Source organism: Uloborus diversus, chromosome 10 (genome assembly GCF_026930045.1).
Source record: "Uloborus diversus isolate 005 chromosome 10, Udiv.v.3.1, whole genome shotgun sequence".
Taxonomy (NCBI): Eukaryota; Metazoa; Arthropoda; class Arachnida; order Araneae; family Uloboridae; genus Uloborus; species Uloborus diversus.
In genome coordinates, this window is record NC_072740.1 from 50,597,504 (window position 1) to 50,620,339 (window position 22,836).

The 22,836-nt window shown below is 32.6% G+C and overlaps 1 protein-coding gene across 2 annotated transcripts in view; it reads left to right on the plus strand.

The window, feature by feature from the left end:
- Window positions 1-22,621, plus strand: part of LOC129231601 (cytosolic purine 5'-nucleotidase-like) — a 125,405-nt gene extending 102,784 nt beyond the window's left edge. For both annotated transcript variants that reach the window (XM_054865964.1, XM_054865963.1), the window contains 5 exons: window positions 1,755-1,977; window positions 5,911-5,971; window positions 11,192-11,249; window positions 13,851-13,969; window positions 20,618-22,621. In XM_054865964.1, the coding sequence (XP_054721939.1) occupies window positions 1,755-1,977; window positions 5,911-5,971; window positions 11,192-11,249; window positions 13,851-13,969; window positions 20,618-20,839 (683 nt within the window). In that variant the 3' untranslated portion in view covers window positions 20,840-22,621. The remainder of the gene's footprint in view (window positions 1-1,754; window positions 1,978-5,910; window positions 5,972-11,191; window positions 11,250-13,850; window positions 13,970-20,617) is intronic.
- The last annotated feature ends 215 nt before the right edge of the window (window positions 22,622-22,836 follow it).

The following is a 22,836-nucleotide window of genomic DNA, read 5'->3' on the forward strand; positions in this document are numbered from 1 at the left end:
AAATTTTTCTCCGGTCACATGTTTACGATGTAAGTATTGAAGATCTAAAAATCAGCAAATAGGGTAGGTCTAAAAATCAGTAAGTGGTGAAGATGTAAAGCAGTAGGTAGTGTTGATTTAAAAATTAGGTTTCAACCAGTCAGGATTTGGTGACCTTTAAATGTTTAATGTTATTGGAAGGGAGAGGGGAGAAAGCAATGGGGATCACTAAAAATAAATTTTACACTTGTTAAGTAAAAATATGCATTTATCTACATTCAGTTAATCTTCACCCAAAAAAATTTTTTTTTTAAGCATGAAAGGCCGCTGATAAGCCGCTCATGGATAATCGGTAGTTTACTGTAGTATATTTTAACTCTGCTTGAAGTGCTATAAAGTTTAAGAATTTTCAATGTCATTGGTATGGAACATTTTTTTGGATTTGAGCAAAAGAACTGTTGTTTTCTGATTATGTATCAAAATGTTCACTGATTTCCACTACAGGCTAAAAAAACTTTTATATCATAACTCAAATTCAAGTTTCAAAAGTAACCATGGTCCGTTGGTCTGGGACTGCGAAAAACTTCATTCCAACCAACAGAATATAAATTTTAGTGGTCCATGGGACCAGTGATTTTTTATTCCTGTTTAATTTCGAAATAATTTTGCAGCATCATTTTTAAAATGTTGATAGAATGTTTGAAACTCCTTTTAAAATGTTTATGTTTTCCTTGCAAGAAGATGTAAGTTAAGAATTTTATGCAGCATTATAACATTTTTTTTTTTTTTTGCAACCCTATTGCCTTTTTGCGAAAAAGAAAAAAGTAACACAGATAAGATTTTGTCAGCTGAATTCCTTTATCAGTTTTGGTGAACAGAAAGATGCTTGTTGTTTCCTCCCCAGTTGCTTAGACATGTCTATTGAAAACTGCTAATTGACTTGGTTTGTCATATTAATTTTGTTTTGTCCTTTGAAACCTTGTGCAAGAATGACCTACTGAAAGTGTGTACAGACCAGTGAAATTTTGTAGTTACTGGTCCATTGGACCACAGGCTTATTTTTCTAAATTTCTACTCCTGCTAGTGGTATAATTTTATATTCTTGGTGGGAGTTATGACCTACTGTACGCCCTTGGCTGTGCGGCTATGTACATATGCAGCAGAACTAAAATTATCTGACTCGGTTCGGGGAGGACCCTATTTGAGAGTAATTAAAAATTCGATTAGTTGGATTGTTTCTGAAAAAAATATCTCTTTCAATTAATTACTGTATATATCGTCGCCTCAGAGCAATTCTAAGACATCAAATCCCAGAAATAACACTAAGATATCCTACTGTTGCTCTGAGGCGACGATATGTTAAAAATGGCCGGAAAAAACCTTTTTAATGAGAAAATGCTTTTTATTAATGAAATGTAAAGCCAACATTTTTACATGTTAAGCATACTTTCAAGTGCTGTATAATAGTACAGTATGTACATACCATACTCAAAATGAAAGCCATTACTTACTGAATAACTTGGTTAAAGTAAACTGCTTGACCAGTTTCGCAGAGGGAACAGCTCATAGACAGAACCATTATTTTGATAATTTTTTTCCAGGATTCTGAAAGTAGTTCAAATAATCAGTGATTCAGGTAGTAGAAGTTTGGATGAGTGGAGTTCTACTGTATATGTATGAATGTTTCAAACTAAATTTTTCTTATATGAACTTCTTGTTAAATTAACAAAAATTAGTTAACGTTATATTTTTATCTTTTCCCATATGAATTTCAGGAAGCTCAGATTCATTTACTGCCCTCATCGGAGCTAGTGGTAAAGATGTACTATATGTTGGTGATCATATTTATGGTGATATATTGAAATCTAAAAAAACACGTGGTTGGCGGACATTCTTAATTGTTCCAGAACTACAGAGAGAAGTGCATGTCTGGACAAACAAGTGCCATATTTTTACCAGATTACAAGAGCTAGATGTTCAACTAGGAGATACTTATAGGTACTCAAGTTCATGTGAATTTCATTTCTCTGCTACATTTTATGATACTAGCTAACTCTTGCAAAGCATTAACACTCGATTAAAATAAATCCGATTTTTAAACCGTTATCTTTCAAACAACAGCCAGAAGGTGAATTCTTTGTTTACTTCTTTGCAATTGGCGGTAAAATAAAATCAAAAGATACCTTACTTTTGTAAATTTATGAAGAATTACCCCCCCCCCCCCTCCCAAAAAAAGGAATATTATTTATGATACTGTCATTTACCACGCTAAAATAAACTTTCTTTCCTGATTTTAATTCAAAAGTACAACTGTGGTTCAGAATCCAGCAATGAAATCGGATAATATATTTGTGGAAATTTGGATCAAGGTAAAGTGAGTGAAAACAGTCATTCAAAGCAACAATATCCAAGGAGAAATTGAACCCATGATCTTTGTGTTTTCAACACAATGCTGTAACCAATTGAGCTATCTGGTCTTTCTCATGGCACGGCAAACATTAAAGCAGCATTTCTTGATTTCTTTGATAATGGGATCCTTTTTAATGTCTACTTATTTTGTGGACCCCTGGCTTAAACAATCTGGAAATGGTTTATTTGTGATAAAAAGTTAAAGTATTTGAAATAAAATTTATTGACTTCAAAAAAGTAATTCCAGAAATTAACAAAAGTATTCTTTAAACGTTTTTAAATCAACATTTTAAAGATGCAAGCAAAACTTTCAAGTTTAAAGTTTAGAGAGATAAGTGGTAGTGATTTCTTACTATAGCTTATATTATTCATATGCTCTGTAGATGAAAGTTGGAATTTCAGGTCGCTTTCTTTTGTCTTTTTTTATTTTTGTTGGCACTTATCTTTAGAACTACTTAGAACTGAAAATGTTGAAAGTGCCAATGCATGGTGACTATTGAGAATATTCATCTCTGAATATTACGTTTGTCATGATGGAATGACCCAACATATATATATACACTAAGTGTCCAAAAAAAAGTCGCGGTAAAATTTTAAACGTTCCAATTTTGGAAGAAGGTGATTCAATGAGTATTACAGATATTTGCATAAATTTTTGCTCGATGCAAGCAAAAATGCAGGCGTTCCACTAGAAGACTGTTTAGTTTGAAGTAAGCATGTCTGGAATCGGTAGTTGTGTTTGAGGAAGTGAAGTAACAGAGTTAAAAAAAGGGGCAAATTGTTGGCCTGTACTTAAGTGGGACAAAATGAAAAGACATAGTTGAAATTAGTAGTATAGGATTGCGAACTGTTCAAAGCATTATTAAAAGGAGGAAAGATGGTGGAGAAGCTACCTGTTCGCGATATCTTTGTGGTCGTAAATCCATTCTGGACGAATGTGACCGGCGTTCTCTGAAGCAATTAGTGAAGAAAAATCACTAGAAATCGACCATTCAACTCACATCACTCTTCAACGAGGGAAGTAAAACAATTTCCAAGCGCACAATGGGACGAGAACTTCAAAAATCCGGACTAAGAAACTGTTGCAATAAGGAAGCCACTTGTGAGTGCCATCAATCAAAGAAAGAGACTGCAATTTGCAAAAGATCATAAAAATTGGACTGTTAATGATTGGGGTAAGGTCATGTGGTCCGAAGTGTCAAGATTTAAGCTCTTTCAAAACGATGTACACGTCAGGGTTCGAAGAGAGCCACACAAAGCAATGGACCCTACATTTCTCGTTACCACTGTGCACTCTTTCGGAGGCAGTGTAATGATCTGGGGTTGTTTCTGTTCATCTGGACTAGGCTCGGCTGCATTGTGCACCAACCAAATGAAGTCTGCACAGTACCTTAACATCTCGGATGATCATGTTGTGCCATCTATGGACTTTTATTTTCCTGATGGTAGTGGTGTATTCCAAGACGATAATGCCAGAGTACACCGGGCTACAATTGTTAAACCTGGGTTCGATAAGCAGGATTCATCATTTCAACACATGATTTGGCCCCCACAAAGTCCAGACCTCAATCCAATCGAGAATCTGTGGGACGTACTCGAGAAGGATTTAAGATCACACACCACACTTCCTTCATGTATCAAACGTTTAGGAGACTTCTTGATAGAATTGTGGGCGAAAATAAAAACGTATACTCTACAAAAGCTCACTGAAGCAATGCTACGACGTATGAAAGCTGTAATACGTGCAAAAGGTGATCCAACCGAATATTAAGGCATGCGACTTTTTTTGGACATATATATATATATATATATTGAAAATGTATTAAAGAGGAAAAAATTAGAATACCATAAATCTGCATTCATTTTTCACATGTGGTGTGTTTTGCCCAATGTAATCCTGAATGTTGATTTTTTTCGGAACTGGACATCTTATTTTTAGTTTAAAATTTTGGTCTTTCGACCATAGGATGAAGTTTCCACTGCTGAAGAGTACTGGCTTCATCTCTCATTTGTCTATGTTGTAACCTTGTCTGTTTGTTGTTCTATTGATGTTTATATATATATATATGTATATATGTATGTGTGTATGTATGTATGTATGTATATAAACATCAATAAAACAACAGACAAGGTTACAACATGGATAAATGACAGTGATGAAGTCAGTACTCTTCAGCAGTGGAAACTTCATCCTAGGGTCGAAAGACCAAAAAATTTATACTAAAACTAAATGTAGGAAGTCCTGTTCCGAAAAAGCTAACATTAAGGATTACATAGGGCTAAACACACCATATGTGAAAAATGAATGCAGATTTCTGGAACAAAGACCTAAAACTAAGTACTGGGGTTTTGTCTCAGACATTAGAAGCCAAGGCTATCAATAATGTCCCTCCACCGTACCATCAGCAAAAAATCAAAAGTCTTACCTATGTGTCCAGGTGCAAGTTCCAAACCATAGTCATTGGTTCAATTTTCATGCCAGTCGATAAAAATAAAGTTAAAAACAAAACCAATCAAATGATCATTTGATTGGTTTTGTTTTTAACCTTGTAACCTGTTGTAACCTTGTCTGTTTGTTGTTTTATTGATGTTTATATTTATCTGGCTTATTTGTTTAGGTGCTTTGTGCATCTTTGGGCTTGTGGTTTATAGTATTCTATTTTTTTCCTCTTTAATATGTTTTCAATATATATATATATATATATATATATATATATATATATATATATATATATATATATATATATATATATATATATATAATAATAATAATAAATGTGAAAAATATTGAAAAGACCACACCAAGAGCCCATAGATGCGCAACGCAGCAAAACTAAAAAGCCAAGTAAATATAAAATTAAGCAGCTTATTGTTTTTAGCTTAGCAAGTGGTGCGTTTGCCCATTGTTACTCTATATTACATGTACTGGAGCTTAAACATTCTCTTCTAGTTTATAGTTAAAATTTTGGTCTTTTGACCATAATTAATGAATCCTCCACGGCTGATGAGCTCTGGATTCAGTCTTTATCTATTCCTACTTAATAGCTGTTTGCATTTTTCCTTTTTATCATCATTTGTTATTTATAATTTGTTTAATATTTGTAATTCTGTTTGCTTAATTTTATATATATATATATATATATATATATACACACACAATTAGGCGCCATATTCAGCTTTATGATACTGGCAGATGATAAATTTAATAGCAATATAAAATTTAACAAGAAAGAATGAAAATTTTGAAAGAACAAAAATTTTGAAAAATCCCAAAATACCCTGGGGCCTCATAAATAGAAGTGTAATTAAAAATATTTAATGCTATAAATTTTACTGAAAATAATAAGTTCTAATATTAAATACTTATTTGTATTCATTTTTTTTAGGCATTTTGTTTTGATAGTTTTCAATGTGATAGTAATTTTATAAGTTAGAGTAATCTTAGTTGATGCAATATTATTATAAACATTGTCTTATTTATATCTTTATAGCATTAAATATTTTACTCTTTTTGTATTTTAGAGAAATGGATAGCAGTTGTAAAGATTCTCCTGATATCAGTGAACTCAGAAATTCAATTCGAGTTTGTATTCAATGATTTTCTTTCACAATGAATTTTTGTTACATTAAAAATACATTTTGCTCATTTTTTATGCTTGGATTATAGTATCTGCAGTGTTTATTGTGTTGTCATTTATCAAATCAACCACTCTTTAGTTCTATTTTAGTTTAAATCAATTTGAATTATTTAAAAGTATTCTCATAATCTGTTAAATACATTAAATAACGCGTGCGCTGAATATAATAGCATCAGAACTTAGGTGATACTTGAAACCATATGATGTATTTAATTTTAAACTTGTTTTATACCTTTAAAATTCCTAACTTTTACTCCATTTTTATGTCCCTTTATTTTTTCACAATTTAGAAACAAAGACATGGAAGAGTGTTCATGCTCCAACAGAAATTGCCAACAAAAATAACATTAAGTATAATTATAATATGCAATTAATTGTTGGAAAGAACCCTGAAAATAATTAGGAAAGCAATATTCAAACCCACATGTATCAACTAACTTTTCTGCAACTATGCAGTTTAGTGAATCCATATTTATCATAATATTCTATAGAATGGTGCTTAATTTTGTGGGAGAAAGATGCATGCTTGCCTGAGGCATGTGTTTTGAACATTTTCTATGTGGTATGTGTACACTTTCCAAGGCAATCTGCTTAAATCTCCACCTTTTATGTTTTACTTATTTGTCTATTGTTGTTTGTCAGAGTTATTATGCTTTAAAAACACCCGGAATTGCCCTAGAAAAATCTAGTTATTTTTCAATTTATGACGCTACTTGGAAGAGTTGGAAAATTTGTACAACATCATCACTGCCAACTATTCTGATTTTGGTTGATAATGTCCAAATTTTGAACCAATTCTCTCATATCCTTATCAATGTAGCACTCTTTGGATTTTAAATTTAAACTGTCATATCTGTTTAACATTTGTTTTACTGTCCCAAAATCACGTTCACAAAGGACAAACAAATATTCTCTCAGAGGAAAGTCATCTGCAGTGCTGTTCTTATTTTGACCAGCTTATACGTCACTGAAAGTGTACAGTTTTTTCAGTTTCTAGAGTAACGTTAATAAAAACTCCCCTAACTGACGAACCTACTACACCATTATCATAATAATGCTAGATTAAAAGAGTTATTTGTTTTTCTTTCATTACGCCAAAAGTTTAGTTCTTCTATGATCCAGAAAACTCTTTCGCCCATCTAGAACATTCTTTGTTTGATGCAAATCTAGATTTGTGCAACTAAGAACAAATCTTTTTGATACTAAAGGGCAGTCACAGAAGGGTGTATGTTTTCTTCTTTTTTGTCCAGTATGATGTCTGGCTGCTTTCTCTCTCTCACTCATTGTAAAGCCCTTCGTATCAATACAAAAGAAAATATCAAGTAGTTTTCTAACTATCTTAAACTGAAATATTCTGGGGGTATGTGCATTTGAATGACAGAAATCGCCGCTACTTTTCCAGCAAATTCAGAAGAACAGAAGTATCTGCATTTTGTTCATTGACAAAATAAAGAGACCTTTTCTGAGTAACATGTGTTTTCATAAATGGTTTTCAAACTTAAAGCAAGGTTGTTTTATTTATTTGTTTAGTTTATTTTTTTAATTTTAGGCTTTAATATTTTGGAAAACAGAATAAAAGAGCAATATAATGAGGGGTGATATAACGATGGGCTACTGCAATAATTATTAAATCCATTTAAAATAAATCATTAACCTGATTCAAAGTTATCCAGCTGTTTAGGATAACTTTGAGCCCCATCAGAAATGGAATGCAGAGTAAATTAATTTTATAACAATAATGCATCTTTAAAGCAGAAAAAATAAAATTTCTAAATATATAAACGTCTTCCTTGTACTTTATAACTTCTTTTTTATTTTGCATATTTTATAGTGTGAAGTGCATTTTCAGCACCTTCAGAAATAGCTTCCAAACAGTAACTTAAAAATTATTGAACCATGCAATAAGCTATTAACAATGTTGCTTACTTATTTTTTGTAAAATAAAAAGCAGGCAACGTCATTCTTAACTTGGTGAAGATAGGGCAGTACTGGACATTCTAGTGGTTTTAAAGTGATGCAAACTTAATCAGCATGACTCAAAGTTACGCTAAATGACTGTATTTATTCAAAAGATGCATATCGCTTGGTTTTCAACCGTTCCCTTTAATTTTCAAACCATCTTGTAATAGAATAAAGATAGAAAAGAACTACAGTCAAACCTCCATATATCGAACTTCCACATATCAAAATTTTCTATATATCGAAATCCCAGCAAATTTCTATGTTCATTACAATTGTTTCTATATATTGAAAAAAATTCTATACATAAAAAAAAAATTCGAGACATTCGTAGATTTTTTTTTTCCACTTCAGATTGATTGTCTCATGAAAAATAAAGGTTAAGGGAGAAAACTATGTTCACTAAAGGTTGCTACGAAACTCATAAGGAATCTGGGGTTGAGAGGTGTGTAGATAGGTCGTTGTTCCATTCTGGAGTTCTTAAATTCCCTCAAGTTTATTTCAAGTCTTAGTTGTAACAAGTATCACTGTAATATCAGTTTCAAGTTATCCCTTTTGTTGGTTAGTTATCATTTCTAGTCTTTTTAGCTTCAGTAAAAATCATTCAAATTAAGTAGATTGATATTTTACTTTTCTCTCGAATACATTGTCAAAACGAAAATCCCCTAATGTTGCGGATAAAGTTGAATTGCCGAAGAATGAAGATGTATGAAGGAGCAAAAATGTGGAATTTCTGTTGTTTTTTTAATTATTAACCTTCATTTAATCTGATGCTCGTGTAAATTAGAAATTAGGTTTCATGCACAAAAATTAGCTTTAATTTTAATGTTTTAGGGGATTTTGATGATAAAATAAGATCATTTCTATATATCAAAATTTCTACATATTGAATTTTTTTCTGGCAATTAGCTGCTTCGATATATGGTTGTCCGACTGTATTTTTATTTTGGAATCTAGTTTTACGAGGTAAACTTGTTCGTTCTTGGAAATTTCTTTGCTGATACTTTATGTGTTTTCAACTTGAAAAATTTTTATTTCTTAATAGGTTGGAGTTAGGTTTATGAAAATTTAAAGAATGCCTGAAATATTTTAATTAAATTTTCATTATTTTTGACTTATATTGTAGCCCTATTGTGTGTGTGGTGGTTTTTTCTGAAAATTTTTTATTTATTTATTTTGCCAATTGCACTGTATTTTATTTCCAGTAGCGTATTTCACTCTTCTGCTTAAAAACCCTTTTGTTATACTATTTAGTTTTATTGCATTGGTTATCTGTTAGAAAGAAAAGCTAGTGATTTTCTCTAATAGCATCACAATATCTGAAGTCTTGGCTCATAACAGCTTTACTTGGCCCTCTTGATTCCTGTCAGTCTTCTTTTTTAATGCATATGTCCAGTATGTATGTGTGTGTGAAATCTTGCGAACATATGGTATTTTTCTTTTCCCTTTTGGAGGCAGCTAGGGACATAACCAAAGTAGACTTTTTTTTTATTGAAAACTTTTTTCTTGATGGATCTAAATACAATACTTTTAAAAATAATTAGTTGAGGTTGCAAACCTAGTCAACATTTTATGGGTGGAAGAAAAATTGATAGGGATGAGTAATTTATGTGTTCTGTGTTGATGGTGTGGAGAAAACCATTAAACCAGCATGCAATGCTTAGCCATTTAATGTCTTCCTTTTCTGTGTTTTTAAACTAATTTGTATTTGTTAACAAGAAAGTAAAAGTTTATGTGTATTTAATGTTACATAATATTTTGCTTATGTGCTTTTAGCAAGAATTTTGCATGTATCTTATGTATCTTTGAGTTCTCATTTCTTTTTTGCTAAGAAATTTGTACAGTGAGAAAAAAAGTTAAATTATTTGAAATGAAACTTCAATGCAACATCAAACAAGTTTGCTGTTGCATTGAAGTTGCTGTTGCAACAAGTTTGCTGTGAGAAAAAACATATGATACAAATTTAGTGAAAAGATTTTAAATTGTGCTGCTTATAGAATGTTGTTAACAGTCGTGGTTTTGCCTAAAAGTATCAAAATATGCTAAATTTTTGGCAAGCTAAGTAGAAAAAAGTAACATAATTTGCTTATTCATCATTTTATTTATTCTCTGTTCGACAAGGTTGCCATTCAGTGAAGAAGTATTCAGGTTCTTCAACACTATTTTGTTTCCCTCTAAAAATAGTTTCATTTCTATTTGAATTATATATGCACATAAACTGTCAGAAGTGATACTGTAATGAAAATACAGTGTCCGCCGCTTATATGAATCACATTTGTTACAGTTCCAATTCCATAAAGTGGCTGATTCATTAAAGCGGTTGATTCAATTAAACGGCATTCACTGTAGTTCTTCATTTCAAAAATGTTTCCACTTCACTTAATTTTTCATTTCTTGTAATATGAAAACAATGGTAAGTTTGGCATAGAACTTTGCCAAGAAGAACTTTTTGACTACATCTGTAGACCGAATGCAAAAACACAAATGTCATGCAAAATTGCAAAGCCAATTACATACTCGTTTTTCAGGAATACAAGAAGCCCTTTTAATGATGTGTAAACTTCATGGATGCAATTTGAATGGTATTTGTTTTTGTTCATTCTGATGTTTCTCTGCAATAGTGCAAAGTCTTTATAACATTCCCATAATGCATGGGATGTTATCACAACATTATTCAGGGCTTTTTAAGACAGCTCAATTGTCAGAACAGATGTGTATGCATCTAGTCTTGTAGCCTCAAAAGGGTATGTAGCATGCATACCATTCATAGTATTTTCCAAACTTGCCATTAAGCTGCAAACTAAAATCTTTATATGGTATTTTGTGCTCTGTATCAGTTGCTCGTTGGCAGTCTCAGATGATTACATTTCTGAAACAATTAATGCAGTTTTTCTCTGAAATGCCCTAAAGGGAAATCTTTGAGAAATAATATCGAAGCTGACGGAGCCGTTGAAATTTTTTGGAAAACATTTTCCTTTAAACTAGATTTTGAATGGAGAAACATTTTTTTTTCCATGAATGTTAGAACCTTTTATGTGAAAACCATGTAGATTGTTGTCTGAGATGTTTTCATTCTGCTCAGAAAATTCAATATTATAAGCTTTAGAACTGAATGGACTAATGAATAAGTTAGCAATGGAAGTAAAATATGACGTGATGATCTGCTTTTAATGTGATGAATAATAAATAATTTTGTTTTCATTTAGGAAGTTTCTCATGAGCTTGACCAGTCATACGGTATTTTAGGCAGCACATTCAGAAGTGGTAAGTGCATCTTTTATTTTCTTCTTTTTATATTAACGCTTGACATGGTTGACACTCAAACTGAAATCAGTCGATGTCAATTTCATCTTAAAAAAATTTTATTATTTTAAATTCTTGATCTGTGTATGTGTTTTCAGGTAAAATTGTTTCTATAAATTATGCAATAACTATTGTTGTTGTTATTATTTTGAAGCTTGTAAGGAAGATAAGAACTGCAAAATGAAAGTAGTCTTTGTGCTACAATTTTTAAATGGAAGTTTTCTTACCAAAGTTAAGAGTCTAATATTGAATAATAATTTGATGTCTATAAATCTTAGATGTATTTGGGATTGTCTAAATTTCCATGCGCTATTGATAGAGTTGAAAAATATTGCTACCTTGTTGAAAAACTTAAAAATTCTGTAATAAAAGAATGGCGTTTATTTTAGGTAAGATAGTTGCTCTCAGCCTGATTGATAATATACATACATGCTAACAAATAAAATCCTTTTTTTTTTTTTTGTGAAATCAGCTTTATCAAAAGTCTGAATTATTTGATAACTATGCAGGTGCACTACATGGCTACACCCACAAAGTATTGATGAGGGTCTGAACTAGTTTTTGCTTTTCACCGTTTTTCAATTTTAAGAAATTATAGTTTTCCTTACTCAGTATTTTGTGAGCTGATTCCAGAACATGACTTATGTTTTTTTTTCATAGAATCTTTCATTTAAGAATTATTCTCTAATTTGACTGTTCACCAATGTAACCAATTTACAGATAGCTCGGTTATGACCCATTATTATCAATGTTATATACTGATAGGCCGGTTGTTATAATGGGGCTATTTGTATATTGCTAGTAGTTCTGCCTGACCCACATTTTAAGGACGATAGTTTGCAACTTACTATCCAAGCTTTGCTTATGATTGACGAGTTGAACCACATCATTGCTGCAGACTCTTGCTGGTGTGCTAAATTTATTTTAGAGACCAGTTTGTTGGCATTCTCAGCTTCAATGAGCTAACATCTGCCTCCAGCTCGGATGTTGACTGTTCCATACTGATAAGTTCATAACAAGAATGAAACTGTAGCATCTGGAAGCCACAACCGGGTTATGGGAATATTGCATGTTGTTCTACTTTAATCCTGGCTTAAGGGCGATAGTTTATTGTCTAATATTTACCAATGTTTTTTTTTTTTTTTGCTGAAGTTTTCTTAGCATTTTATGAGACAACTGCATGCTTTTAAGATGATTCATCTGCCTTTTTGTTCTGTAGGATTACAGTATGTCCTCTGATTAATTTGAAAGAATGCTCTGTTTCATAAATGTTTTTCCTAGCTCGATCATTATTTCTTCTTTTGGAGTTGATTTGAATGGCCTTTTGGTATTTTTCTTACTTTCCAGCTTCTTGATCACAAATAGTTTTTTTTCCCCCTTGCGTGTTCTTCCGCCAAACGTCACTCACCTATATTTTTTTTTAATTGAAAAGGGGAGAGGGGATTGAACCCCTCCACTTTTGAAAAGTTATTAATGATGTGTGATATACACTGACAAGAATAATAGTGGCTATGAAGTACCTGATATATTTTTGAATTTAAAATATTTTTTCAAAGATAAATATTTGTTTATAATCAAAACTGCTATACAATTTTCAAAGTTTTTATAGGTGCTGAGTTTCTGCTTTGTTTATTTTGCATACTATGCTTTTGTCACAATTTACTTCTATGGTCAGATTTACTGTTCAATTTTTAGTTTTTTTTCTATGTAACATTTAACTTATAGTTAAAAATTTAAAAAATGTGTTCCTCTACAATTGGAAAGAATTTTCTTGCATGTTTTCTTAAAATCTCAAATAATAATGCTAAACCTGCTCCACAGAAGCTTTAATAGTGTTGGTTAGTTTTGTTGTTTTAATTTTTAAATTTTCCTGTTCTCATGCTGGGCATATAATTTTGTCTGTAAGTATGTAAATAGAAGAGTTGATTTTCAAATAATGTTAGTCAATGAGGTTACAGCCTGAACAAATGAACATCAGTGAAATATACATAGCAAAACAAAATTTCTGCAAAGTGCTACTGTTTATTTATATGTAAGGAAGTAAATACCATAAATTTAAATGTTTCATTTTTGAGAACAAAAGTTTGATTTTGAAATTAATTTTCTGTTTGAAGCATTAAAACGTGCATAATTTCTTAAAGTATGGAATAAAAGCAGGTGAAATTCGAATGTTATCCTGTTTTCATTCTTCCTTCAAGCTTTGACTAACTCTTTTACCCAAAATTTAAGTTTAATAAGATTCAGGGAAATGCTTTGAAATAAATATCAAAATATGAAATAAAAAAGTTGAATCTTAGTGAATGATTAACAAGTATGTTCCACCCGCCCTCCTCCCATATTTTCTCTTTAAAACTGGATGATGATGACAAAGTTTCATGAACTCACAATCACCCTTGGTATTCAATGGCTAGTCTCGACATTTACCAGATTTTGAACTTTCACAGTAGCATATAAATGTTTAACTTTCAATGAAATCTTACACAACATTGCTTGGTTAAAATTTACTAACTTTTCTCATTTAATTTCTCTGCAAGAATGTCATTGTTTTATTTTTTTTTCCAGGGTCAAGGCAAACATTTTTTGCTAACCAAATATGCCACTATGCTGATCTTTATGCCTGTACATTTCTGAACTTGATGTATTATCCATTTTGTTACATGTTTAGAGCACCTCCTATGTTGGTAAGTTGAATTATTTTTAAATGTTTGTAAATATTTCATGAAATGCTGGAAAAGTATGCCAATGGCATAACATTTTGTTTTATTTTATACTAACTGTATTGCCAGATGTTGCACAGTCTACCTCAAAAATAATATTTCTGTTGAGTGGCACATGTTATGCAATGAGGCTTAAACAAACAAAAAAAAATAATGTAAAATTCCCAACTAACATGTAGAAACGAACAATTTTATGCAGGGAAACAAAGAGTCAAGGCGGGCTCTTGTCAGTTTGGTTGCTGCTCCTCCCCTCCCACACACACACACTCAAAACATGTCAAATTTATACTACTCTAATTCTAATCTGGGATCCTAGTTTCTGACCAAGCTGACATGGCCTCTTGTAAGACCTGATTTTATGTCCCAAGATTTAAATTGAGACCAGTGGTTCCCCAACTTTTTTCAACCCATTGCTTCCTCTAGAAATTGACCAACTCCTATTGCCTTTCAAGAAATGTTTTTTTTTTTCTTTTTTTTAATTGAATCTGGGGAAGTTAAAAACACTGACACACACACAAAAAAAAATTAATTGAAAATTTGAAAATTCATAAATTTGGTGATGAATGATGAAATACTTCCTTAATGTTCTACCGAGATGTGAGGAGGAAGCTCCTAAACTTTAATTTGTTTCTTATTTAGCTTGTGATTCCTTGTATGAAATCTTAACAACCGGTTTTTCAATTTTGATATTGATGGCTTTTTATTACCTTTTTAATACTCATTGGTCCCTATCTCTCCCTTGAGGAGCCAAATCGCTTCTTTGAGGACAATCGCCCCAGATTGAGAACCACTGATTTAGGCCGTTTTGGATTATTTATTTTTTTTTTTAATTCTGTAAAAACCCTATGTTAATTCCTGAGCGTAGAAAGACCTGTGGGTCAAATTTGGCAAAGATCAAACTTGAACTTATTATTGGTTTTTTTCCACAATATAATCCTTTAAGACTGGTTAATAGATGGCAGCACATGCAGTATGGCTCAAAATTTATGCTTGAACCTCATTGGATTTTTTTTAATTCAAAAAAAACCCCAATGAATTCCTGTGCATCAAAGGACCTCTGTGCCAAATTTGGCAAAACTCCGGCTTAAACTCTGGATTTGTAAAAGGAACTTACATGCCCACCTAAACCTATTCTTATCGACAGTCAACTCTCAATAACTTGAAATCCCAAGGAACCATCAAGTTATTGGTAGTTTTTGAGCCATAGGAAGTTCTCACTGCCCTATGAAGAGTTTGGGACCCAATGAAAACTTAGAGTTAAAGGAATATTCAAGTTATACGACTTTAAGATATCGAGAGTTGACAGTATATAGATTCATAAAATAACATTTTGAACTGAAAATTCTGAATATAGGAATAACTCTCATGCTTGTACTGATAAAATTAGCTTGTCCAGTTGTATAATTTTAAGAAGAATATATATATATACACTGAAGTGACAAAAGTCATGGGATACGTCTTAATATCGTGTAGGTCCTCCTTTCGCCCGGCGAAGTGCAGCAACTCGACGTGGCATGGACTCAACAAGTTGTTGGAAGTCTTCTGCCGGAATATTGAGCCATGCTGTCTCTATAGACGTCCATAATTGAGAAAGTGTTGATGGTGCAGGATTTTGGGCATGAACAGACCTCTCGATGATGTCCTATAAATGCTCGATGGGATTCATGTCGGGCGATCTAGGTGGCCAGATCATTCGCTGGAATTGTCCAGAATGTTCTTTAAACCAATCGCGAACAGTTGTGGACCGGTGACATGGTGTATCGTCATCCATAAAAATCCCATCGTTATTGGGGTACATGAAGTCCATGAATGGCTGCAAGTGATCTCCAAGTAGCTGAACATAAGCATTTCCAGTCACTGTTTGGTTCAGTCACACCAGAGGACCAAGTCCATGCCATGTAAAAACTGCCCACACCATTATGCTGCCACCACCAGCTTGAACAGTGCCTTGTTGACAATTTGGGTCCATGGCTTCATGGGGTCTGCGCCACACTCGAACCCTACCATCAGCTCTTAGCAACTGAAATCGTGACTCATCGGACCAGGCCACGGTTTTCCATTCATCTAGGGACCAACCGATATGCTCACGTGAACACGAGAATCGCTGAAAGCGATGTCGTGCTGTCAGTAAAGGCACTCGAATCGGTCTTCTGCTGGCATAGCCCAAGGAAGACAAATTTTGCTGCACAGTCCTACCGGACACGTCCCTCGTACGTCCCACATTGATTTCTGCGGTTATTTGACGCAGTGTTGCTTGTCTGTTAGCATTCACAACTCTACGCAGACGTCGCCGGTCTCGGTCGTTAAGTGCACGCGGTCGACCACTGTGCTGTCCATGGTGGGATGTTATGCCTGAAATTCGATACTCTCGGCACACTCTTGACACAATGGACCTGGGAATGTTGAATTCCCTAACGATATCCGAAATGGCATGACCCATGCGTCTAGTTCCAACTAACATTCCGCGTTCAAAATCTGTTAATTTCCGTCGTGCGGTCATAATCACGTCAAAATCTCTTCACATGAACAACTTGAACACAAATGAAAGCTCTGCGAAAGCACTGCGCATTTATACCTGTTCTACGCGATGCTACTGCCAACTGTATATTTGCATATTGCTATCCCATGAATTTTGTCACTTCAGTGTATATAATGAAAGTTTGAAATAGTCATATTGGACCACTGGTTGATGAGCACGGAATTTTAATTCAGGTTGATAATGATATTGCTAATGTTCTTAATAACTTTTTTTCGAGTGTTTTTAACGATAACTGTATCTCAACAGTTGACATCAACAAGACACAAGCTATAGTACAGCTTGAGGACTTTGTATTTTCCAGGGATGACGCTTTACTTCATTTGAAAAAAATTAAAGAGACTAAGGCTCCGGGACCAGAAAATATTTATCCAAAAATTTTAGTTGAATGTGCAGAGGAATTAGCAGATGTAATTGTAAATATTTTCAATGCGTCTTATAACTCGGGGACAGTGCCAGAGGACTGGAAGCTGGCTAACATTACACCGCTCTTCAAGAAAGGGTCTAAAGGGAGTGCGGGAAATTATAGACCTGTGAGTCTGACCTCGATGGTTTGCAAAATTTTTCAGACATTGATAAAAATTAAGATTGTAAATTTTTTAGAGACTACTAATCTATTGACTAGTTTTCAGTACGGTTTCAGGAAAGGTACATCTTGTGCAACTAATTTATTACATTTCTATGACAAAGTTACCATGGCTTTGGACAATAAGAAGCCTGTAGATGTTGTTTACATTGATTTTCAAAAAGCTTTCGATAAGGTACCGCATGTTGCTCTACTTAGCAAATTAGCTGATATAGGAATAGGAGGGGAAAACTTTCATTTGAGTAAAAAACTGGCTGACCGGAAGGAAACAAAGGGTAGTTGTAAGGGGAAATTATTCTAATTGGAGTGAGGTTTTAAGCGGGGTTCCTCAAGGATCAGTGTTAGGGCCTGTTTTGTTCATTGTTTTTATGAAAGATATTTATACAAATATTTCTGGGAACATGAATTGTTTTGCTGATGATGTCAAAGTTATGGGGAGTGTAGAAAATGAAGAACAAGCAAATCAGCTGCAAGAGGATCTTGATCATATTACGGAGTGGGCTGATAAATGGAGTATGGCTGTCAATGTTGGGAAATGTCAAGTGCTACATTTAGGGCATGGAAATAAGTGTACAAGTTATTATTTGCAAGGTTCAGTCATTAGTCAGGCAGAAAAAGTTACTGATCTGGGCGTCTTAATAAGTCAGGATTTAAAGTTCAGCCAACAGTGTAGCATAGTTAGTAACAAAGCCAATAAGATGCTTGGGTTTATCAATAGATCTATTTCAAACAAATCTAAAGAAGTTCTTCTGCCTTTATACAGAAGTTTGGAATGACCTCATTTGGAGTATGCTGTTCAGTTTTGGTCTCCTTATCTTAAGAAAGATATTAATGTATTGGAAAGGCTTCAAAGGCAAGCTACAAGGCTAATAAATAGACTTTCTCATTTAGACTATGATTACAGGCTTAGAAGGCTAAAAATGTACAGTCTTGAGCAAAGAAGAGACCGAGGGGACATGATTCAGTTGTTAAATTTATTAAAATGAAAGATGTTACGAGATGGAAGTTTAGCACTGAAAACAGGACAAGGGGTCATTGTTTTAAGCTATTTAAATCTCAGGGCAACATGGATATTAGGAAAAATTATTATTATAGCAGAGTAGTGGAACCTTGGAACAGCTTACCGGAAGAGGTGGTAATAAGCATGGGAGTAGATAGTTTTAAGAGGGCCACTGATCTTCACTGGGGATTGTAAATTGACTAGGATCAGTCTAGCTGGGCCCAGAGCCTGTTGCTGGTCGTCACTTTTGTATTTGTATTTGAATTAATATACTTTTGGCATATGCAACATTACTAAATACCATAGTTAATCGACTGTAGAACAAAAATACTCTAAACCCATAACATTTTGCTATGCCTTTGTTTTGCTGCGTATTTCCTTAGTTCAGCGGTGGGTATATTTTGAAAAGTTCATCCTTTCCCAATTAATTACTTATCAATTGTGCAATAATCGTACAAAGTATATAGGTGAACTTGGTGCACAAAATTTTGGTAATGAATGCTTTTCATTTGAAAGTGCATATTACAATGAATGTAAGTTAAGTCAAAAAATGCTACAGGATTAATCTGTGGTTCTGACATTTTTCTTTTATTTAAGTTTCATTTTATAAAAAATAAAACAATGGTTTAAGCACATTCCCATACTTCAGAAACAATATCTGAAACCATTGCTTCATTGAAGTCAAAGCAGTGTTGTCCATATCAACGTATGCATTTAAATTTTTTAATTTGTACTCATTCAATTTATAAGCTCCATAAAAAAGTTTAAATAAGGATTTTTAAAAAAAATTACAATGTTAAATATTTTCTGATTCATCTCTTGAATCATCAAGAAGCCCAGGGGCAGTTTCTAAAAAACCTGCCTTATTTCATCCTCAGTTAGATCATTCCAAGTTTAAGAATGTTTAATTCTGTTTAACTGTGTTAGCAGTTGTAAAATTAGAGTCACATGAAGGCCAGAAGAAAATTATGGCCTTCCTTTGCCTCTAGTTTTGATCAACTGACTTCAATAGTTTATTTTGACACTAAGATTACACCTTGACTTAATAGCTTTAAATATACCTGCCAACTATACTGGTTTTTCCGGGAGATTCCTGAATTTTTATCATTTCTTTTGACTGTGTATATGATGTAAGGAACATTTAGTTGCACCTAGAAGGATAATAAAAAACCCTTCTTCTTCCCTAAATAAAAATGAAATAGCCGACATAATTAGCTACTGGATTTTTTCCCTGTAGATGTTGGCAGGTATGCAGTAAAACTAAAGTAGTGCAAAGTTATACATTTTTCAAATGACTGTCACTCTAAGATGTATAGTAGTCGTTATATCTTTGTACTTACTTGGCAAGCTGGCAATGACCATTCAACTCTAATTTAATAGCCGCAGTGTGTTCTTTCTTGCTGCACTTCCTTGATCCCTCTTGATCTAGTTCAGCAACAAACATCCCTAAATACCAATCAGAAATTCTTATAAAAAAAAAAAAACCTTTCTAAGCCTTTATAATTGTTTCAGAAGATTCTTAGTTGTAGAGAAAAATTGAATTCAGTCAGACTGCTCTTAGAAACTTGGTAATGGAACCTTTGACATCAAAGCACAGATATGGTCTGCAAAGTCACTAAAGATTAAAATTGTGTTTATAGGTTTTGCTCTTCAAAAAAGTAATACGACAACCCACGTGACTTGTCTGGGTTTTGGAGGTAATAACATCTGGCTGTATGCAAGAATGAATTTCTAAATGTCTCTGTATAAACTCTCCATCTCATGGCAAAAATATTAATAAGTTTATAAAAGCTCAATATAAGGCTATCCATTTACTAACCTAGGTCTTGTGTTACAATCATAATAACAATGTTTCTAATTATTAAAGCTTATTACTATGGAATTTGGTAAAATAATGGTTGGGTTTTGTATTTAATTGACTTAAAATGTAAAAATATATATTTTATACAAAAAATGCATTCAAAATAAATTATTATGGGTGTTTTGGTACTTTAAAGTAGATTGATTTGCTTTAAGAGATCCTAAAGAACAGTTGTATAGTCTTAGAAAAAAAAAAGGGTTGGAAAGGGGGGAGATGTTTAAAGATACAAGCATAAGTTATTGAAACCAAAACGTGAGATAATGCTTGCGTTAAAATTTGAAAAAAGTGGGGGAATGTCTGTGTTAAAATAAAAACAAAGTTACACCATCCTGCAGCATTTCAACTCAACTGCACCACTGCCAAAAACCCCTGAAAATAACTTATATGAGAACTCTGCTATGTAACATTTTACAAGGAAATACTACTTTTTACTCCTAATATCCCCTCTAGAAATTATTTCTGGATCTGCCCCTGCATTCATAGTATATTTTTAATGATGCAGCTTTATAACTTGTTATCCCTGTAGAAACCCATTTAAGTTTGTTGTAGCCCTTTCAAATTAATTAAAATGTGTGTCTCTCAGAAGCATTCTCATTTTTTTTAAATAAATATCTCTTGAAATGTTCCAGATGCCTCATGAATCAACTGTTGAGCATGAAGAAAAGTCTTATGCATCAAATGGTGAGGATGATTTAGATGATGATTTGCAAGATTTACAGGAACCTTTGAGAAGACGTTCAAGGCTTGAAAGTGGTGTTGGCTCAGTCTCACATGTATATGCTGACCCTCCAAATGCTGTGACACATCATCACGATACAGATGATGATGAAGATACAGATAAATCTGGCTGATATTGAAATTTTTGGACATAGGCTAAAAAGTAATTAATTGAAACTTTGATGCATTTATTTCCGTGTTAACATTTTGTAAACTACTTTTTCATTACATTTTTGTTTTTCTTACATCATTTTGATGATTAGCAATATGGATTTGCATTTTTTTAGTGCACTATTAAGAGTCTTTTTATTGTAATCTCTCATTATGTAAACATATACTTTGAATTTAGTATTTAATATGAACAGTATTGGAACTCTTTCGCTTTTCAAATAATTCAAAGCATTCCATTTTTCACCGAATAAAAATGCTTATGTCTATGAAAATTTCTGTTAAAGTGCTAAATCTTTTTACTATGCTTAAAGACAAAAACATGTCTTGAACATAAAATCAATTTCCATTATACGAGAACACTAGGTTTTCAATTCAAGTATGAGTATCAAGGAAAAGGTCTCTGCTAAAAAAAATGAATGTAATAAAAAGTAATTTATAAAAGCATTAAAAATTGTCTTTCTAATTGCGACTTTTGCGTGCAAAAAGTAAAAACTCTTGCTATATATGAAGGCATAGAAAAATGACAGTTACATTAGATGTGAAAAAGTCATTGTAATCTTTTGTTTCAAATGGCATTGAATTCATATCTTAAAAGCAATTTCTTTGTTTCAAACCGCATTGAATTCATGTTTTGAGAGCAATTTCTTTGTTTCAAACGGCATAAAATTCGTGTCTTAAAAGCAGTTTCTTCGCATATGCAGTCAACTCTCTATAACTCCCAAGTGACCGGATAAAAACATTGAAGTAATCAGTAGTTCGAGATATCAGAAGTTCCTTTCCCAGTCTTAAGAATAATTTTTATTTTCTTTTTCAAGAATAGTTCATAATAGTGTGTAACACTTATAGTTTAGATAAAATTAATTATTAGTGTTACAGGAAAATATATTTACAGACAATAAATTTTATTAAGATATTTCGATACAGAAAGTTATTTTTGACTGCTTACATTTTTTATCGCATTTTAAAATGTCATTAAGTTTGTATGTTGTAGGCCCAATTTACTTATTTTTTATTTCAGTTTTTATTGCTTTTAAACATTTTTTTGTCCTAAAAGAAGATTATTTGAGTCATCCAGATAAAAAAGACTACTTTTTCCAAGTTTTACGAGCAATAAAATTTTAGGTCATCAACCACGGGAAAAAGCAACCCAATTGACTACTTCTCATGTAATCTTGTAACACTGTGTGCATTAAAGATCTCTTGTAAATAAATTACCCCCCCCCCCCAATAAACTGATAAGGAAAGCAATGTATTAAAGGAGAACAAAAAAAAAATTTCTTATTTTGGCTGCATTTTTGTGCATAAAATGGAAACCAAACTTTGATAAAAACTTCGACTAAAAAGAAGTACATTTGAGGTATCGAGACAACTTTGTATTGAAAGCACTGAAACATTTTGAGACTGAATGAAAACTTCGAGGAAAAGGAATATTCTAGTTATAATGCTTTGAGTTAACGAGAGTCGACTGTAAGTATACTTTTGGGCAGTTCTATTATGATAGAAAAATAAATCAATAGAGCTTGTAATTTCTGAATTTTAAGTTTATCTCATTTTTAACCTTGTTTGAAACATGTAGTGAAAAAAGATTATTTATTTTTATATTTTGTACTTATCATTTACTATGCTAACTAATATGTTACAATCAATATAACTGTTGCCTTGATATCTGTAAAAACAAGAAGTGCTCCTACTGTACATGTCTTCAACTGAAAGGTTTCATTAAATAGCAATATCTTTTATTTTAATTTTAGTGTTATTTTCTTGACTTCTTTGTTTTTCTTTTATTTCATATCCTGTACATTGTTGTTACAAAGGACATTGTTACGATGATATTCCTGAGGGATAATATTTTGACCTAATCTTTAGATTTTTGTCCTGATGCTCCTGTTTTTTTAATCATATATATATATATATCTTTTTATATATGTACAGTTGGCTCTCTGTTTAACGACTTTCAAGG